General features: G+C 52.1%; 1 protein-coding gene across 2 annotated transcripts; it reads right to left on the bottom strand.

Moving 5' to 3' along the window:
• Positions 1–3259: 3259 nt before the first annotated feature.
• Positions 3260–3980, bottom strand: LOC311594018 (elongin-B-like). Of its 2 annotated transcripts, none has more exons than XM_084775451.1 (2): positions 3822–3980; positions 3260–3664 (listed from the first exon to the last, which is right to left on the bottom strand). In XM_084775451.1, exons 1-2 carry the CDS (start codon positions 3948–3950, stop codon positions 3341–3343), a joined length of 453 nt encoding a protein of 150 aa, XP_084631577.1. In that variant the 5' UTR covers positions 3951–3980; the 3' UTR covers positions 3260–3340. The 2 variants fall into 2 exon arrangements, with proteins under 2 accessions (XP_084631577.1, XP_084631578.1); XM_084775452.1 differs by having other exon boundaries at positions 3814–3897.
• Between the last annotated feature and the right edge of the window lie 1044 nt (positions 3981–5024).

A 5024-nucleotide genomic window follows, 5' to 3' on the forward strand; every position in this document is an offset into this window, starting at 1 on the left:
TGGGGGGGGGGCGGGGCTGGGAGGAGCGCCGGGCGGGGGAAGGAAGGGAGAGCGGGGAGAGGGAGACGAGGAGGAGCAGGGGAGCAGGGGAGGAGCAGGCATGGCTCCCTTATCTCTCTGACCCCACCCTGGCTGGCTCTGCTTCCTGCCCCCGACTCTTGCAAAACCTCCTTCCCAGAGCTGCCCCCAAGAGAGGTGCCCCAGGCCCCTACAGGGTTGCATCAGGGCCTTGTGCAAGGAGCGGTTAGGAGAGGATGAGAGCGTGAACGTGGGCCAAGAGGGAAGCAGGAAAGCCAGCCCCGGTGCCGCTTCTGACGGGGCCGTTTGCTTCTTCCGCTCGCCTTCCAAGCATCCTAAGCTTTCTCTCCACTGCTCCGAGCTTCCAGCAAAGCCAAATCGATACACTCTGAGGTCCAGGCTACGCTATAGTCACTTCTCCCTGGAAATCCTGAGAAGTCCCAACTGTTACTCATGCTGTAGTTAGAAAGCTCTTCCCATGCGCAGGGGACAAGCTTCAGGAACTAGGAATTCCGACGAGACCTAGTCTGGGAGTTCCATTCTTAGCTGGAGACTGACAGTGAATGAATATGCTCACACACAGCCAGAGATTTGTTTACTCTGCAATTACCCAAGAAGCTTGCATTTCAAGGCTCCTCATTCTCCACCCCCTCCCGCAACCCCCAAATTTCTCCAGCTTTGTCCTCAGCCTCAGAGATCCACCTTTCTCTACCTCCCAAATGCCACCACTGGCAAGGCTCCTTTTTTCATTTCGGTTTTTTGAGAGAGGGTTTCTCTGTGTAGCCTTGGCTGTCCTGGACTTTGTAGTCCAGGCTGACCTCGAACTCACAGAGATCCACCTGCCTCTGCCTCCCGAGTGCTGGGATTCCAGGTGTGCACCACCACGCCCAGCCGCTCCTCACGCTTAAGAGTTTGAATTTCACAGGTTTCTTTATGGGGCTTGTAAAATTTGTGTGTTGTGTTCTTGTCAGAGGAGGCTCCACAAACCTAGGTTGTGCCCTGAAGTCGAGGAGAGGAAAACAAAAGAATCACGCTTTTGTGTCTGTTGTATTTGTATTCCATTCTTGGGTTTGAGACCCTCAGGATCTCTAAGCCCGGAGTGGGATGGGGAAATTTCCTGAGAGATAAAGGAGTGAACCCTCCCTCCCTCCCTCCCTCCCTCAGCAGCCTTCACGACACAAGCATGGGCTGTGTGGACTCAGGCTTTTCTCTGGCCACTCGCGCCCCCTTTCGGAAGAACTGGAACTGCGCCCGTAGGGGCATGAAACCTGCCTGGGTCCCGCAGTTAGAGAGAGCCTGAACCGTGGCGGCCTCTAATGGACTGTGAGAGTATTAAATTATTAAATGCGTGCGTGCGTGCGTGCGTGCGTGCGTGCGTGCGTGCGTGCGTGCGTGTGTGCGTGTGTGTGTGTGTGTGTGTGTTCCTCTGCCTGGTTTATATGCAGCCTTGGCTGTCCTGAACTCCCTTTGTAGATCAAGTTGGCCTCGAACTCACAGAAATCTGCCTGCCTCTGCCTTCACTGGGTGCTTGGGTTACAGGCATGCACCACCACACCTGGCAGGGGGACACTTTCTCTTCAAATCATAACACAGACTGTGCAGGGCTAATGGTGTGTGTTGGGGTGGAGCACATGCTTTTACATGTTCTAAGCCCTAGATTGGAGTGAGGTTCCGCACAGAAATGAGGCAAAACAAAGTTAGAACCGTTTTGTTGTTGTTGTTGTTGTTTGGGTTTTTTGTTTGTTTTTTCAAGACAGGGTTTCTCTGTGTAGCCTTGGCTGTCCTGGACTCACTCTAGACCAGACTGGCCTCGAACTCCCAAGTGCTGGGATTATTGTTGTTTGTTTGTTGAGAGTAGGTCTCACCATGTAGCCCTGGGTAGCCTGGAACTTGCTATGTAGACTTGCAGAGATACACTTGCCTCTGCTCCCAGGCCCTGATCCAAAGTTTTGTTTTTTGTTTTTTGAGACAGGGTTTCTCTGTGTAGCCTTGGCTGACCTGAACTCACTTTGTAGACCAGGCTGGCCTTGAACTCACAGCAATCCGCCTGCCTCTGCCTCCTGAGTGCTGGAATTAAAGGCGTGCACCACCACGCCCAGCCTAAAGTTTTGTTTTGTTGTTGAGGTAGGGTCTCAGTCTGGCCTCGATGACCTGGAATTGACACTATAGTCCAGTGGCCTTGAACTTGAGATGACTCCCCTGCCTCAGCATCCTGAGTTGGCTCAGGGCACTAAGTTTGGGGTTGGTTGTGAGAGACCATAGCTAAGGTGACCTGTTCATTTGTTCACTGTGTTTCTGTGCCTAAAGTAAGGACTCCCGACTGTTCTGCCTGCTGCCCTGTGTCCACTGACTGACACAAAGTCTCTGCTCTATAAACGTGTTCTGCGAAAGAAGGCAGACCCGGGGCTGGAGAGATGGCTCAAGAGATTCAGAGCACTGGCTGCTCTTCCAAAGGTCCTGAGTTCAATTCCCAACTCCCAGCAACCATATGGTGGTTCACAACCATCTATAGTAAGATCTGGTGCCCTCTTCTGTACATGCAGACAGAACACACTGTATACATAATAAATTGGTTTCTCTAAAATCTTTTTTTTTTTTTTTTTTTGTCTGTAGACTTTTTGCTCATATGGCAAGACTTAACAGTTAGAAAAGCCAGGCGGTGGTGGCACACACTTTATCTCAGCACATGGGTTGGGGCAGACAGATCTCTGTCAGGCCAGCCTGGTCAACAGAGCTGAGTTCCAGGGCAGCCAAAGCTATACACCCCTTTAATCCCAGTACTTGGGAGGCAGAGGTAGGTGGATCGCTGTGAGTTGGAGGCCAGCTTGGTCTACAAAGTGAGTTCAGGACAGCCAAGGCTACGCAGAGAAACTCTGTCTCGAAAAACAAAACAAACAAACAAAGAAACCCTGTCTTGAGTCTCTTGGCCAAAAGACTGGCCCATGTGGGACCATGTGGGTTTTTTGTTTTGTTTTGTTTTTTTGGCTTTGAGACAAGGTTTCTCTATGTAGCCTTGGCTGTCCTAGACTTGCTTTCTACACCAGGCTGGCCTCGATCTCACAGCGATCCACCCGCCTCTGCCTCCCGAGGGCTGGGACTAAAGGCGTGCACCACCACCGCCCCCGCAGGACTGGGTTTTCAATCCTAATTGATAAGTGTTCAGTTTGGCCAAACAACAGGACGGTCTTGTAAGCTTTCTGAAAAGTGAGCAAGAGAAAATCAGCCAGGTAGACAAGCTAAAAAATCTTTTTTTATTGGGGGAATGGGTCTCTAGGGGCTGGGCCTGGGGCCCTCACTGCACAGCTTGTTCATTGGCACTGTTTCAAGAGTCCAATTGCTTCCTCATATCTGGACGCTCTTGAGGGCTGGAGAAGGGTTCAATGCGCAGGTCTTCAAAGGCATCATCTGCTCGGAAGGCCAGGCCCACTGTGGCTGGGGCCTGTGGCCGTGCTGTCTGGCTGGTGAAGCCACACTCGCCCAGAGTTTTCCTGTCATCAAGGAGCTGGTTGTCCTTGTACAGTCGCTGCTCGTCTGGTGGCCGCTTGAGGATGCCCTCGATGATGCGCTTCAGCTCCAACACGGTGCTCGCCTCCTTGGCGTCCGTGAAGATGGTGGTTTTGTGGTGCCGGATCATGAGAAACACGTCCTGAGGACGACGAGCCCTTGTCAATGCTATTTCCCCGGCCCCCGGGCCGGCCCCGGAGCCCCCGCCGGCCCCAGCCCCATGTCGCCCCACCAACACCCCCCGCAGCCCCACGCCCCAACCCCCCACTGCATTCCCTCACCCCCGCGCACCCTCTCACCATCAGGGTTTCTCTTGTAGTCCTGGCTGTCCTGGGACTCTCTTTGTAGACCAGACTGGCCTCCAACTCGCAGAGATCGGTCTGCTGCTGCCTCCCAAGTGTTGGGATTAATGGTTTGTGCCACCACATGCCGCCAGACCTGTCTATTTAAGACGCAGACCTGAGCTGGGCGTGGTGGCACAAGCCTTTAATCCCAGCACTCAGGAGGAGAGGCAGGTGGATCACTGTGAGTTCAAGGCCAGCCTGGTCTACAAAGTGAGTCTGGGACAGCCAGGACTACAAGAGAAACCCTGTCTCCAAAAGCCAAAAAAAAAAGCCGGGCGTGGTGGTGCACACCTTTAATCCCAGCACTCGGGAGGCAGAAGCCAGCAGATCGCTGTGAGTTCAAGGCCAGCCTGGTCTACAAAGCAAGTCTAGGACAGGCAAGGCTACACAGAGAAACCCTGTCTCCAAAAACTAAAATAGAAGGAAAAAAAAAAAAAGAAAGAAAGAAAGAAAAAAAGAAAGAAAGAAAGAAAAGAAGATGCAGACCTGCCACACAAGTGTCCAGCTCCTTATCCAGCTAGGTGGAGTTTTGGACAGTCCTGAAGAGATCCTGGCATTGAGGAGAGGGGAAAGTAAACTGTGAACATCTGCAGCCCACGAACCGTGGACGAGGGCACTGAAAACAGTGCTGCTTCCAACGTGCTGTGTAGACCCTCACGACGTGCTCACCTGCACCCTCCTCTTCATGTTTTGACCTGCAGACTTTGGAGAAAAAAAAAAACACCAAACCTCAATGTTTGCCAAACCTCCTTTTTGTGAATTCACCTCCTCTGGGAACCAGGTCCAGTTTGGGGGTGCTCACTCACAGGCACCCCTGAGGCTATGTTTGGGTTTGACGTAGCCTTCCAAAAGCTTCCCCTATCCAGGGTTTGGTCTTCAGCACAGCTGGTACCTTAAACTACTGCCACCACACCTGGCTTAGATTCATAGTTTGATGATATCATTACAAGGTGATATAAAAATAGTAGGTACTTGGCCAGGCATGAGGCAAACACCTTTAATCCCAGCACTCGGGAGGCAGAGGCAGGCGGAGCTCTGTGAGTTCAAGGCCAGCCAGGTCTACAAAGTGAGTAAAGGACAGCCAAGACTACACAGAGAAACCTTGTCTGGAAAAACAAATTAAAAAAAAATAGTAGGTGCTGCCTGGTTGGAGAAAAT

The sequence above is a fragment of the Acomys minous genome, assembly GCF_964271855.1.
Source record: "Acomys minous genome assembly, chromosome: 3".
Classification (NCBI taxonomy): Eukaryota; Metazoa; Chordata; class Mammalia; order Rodentia; family Muridae; genus Acomys; species Acomys minous.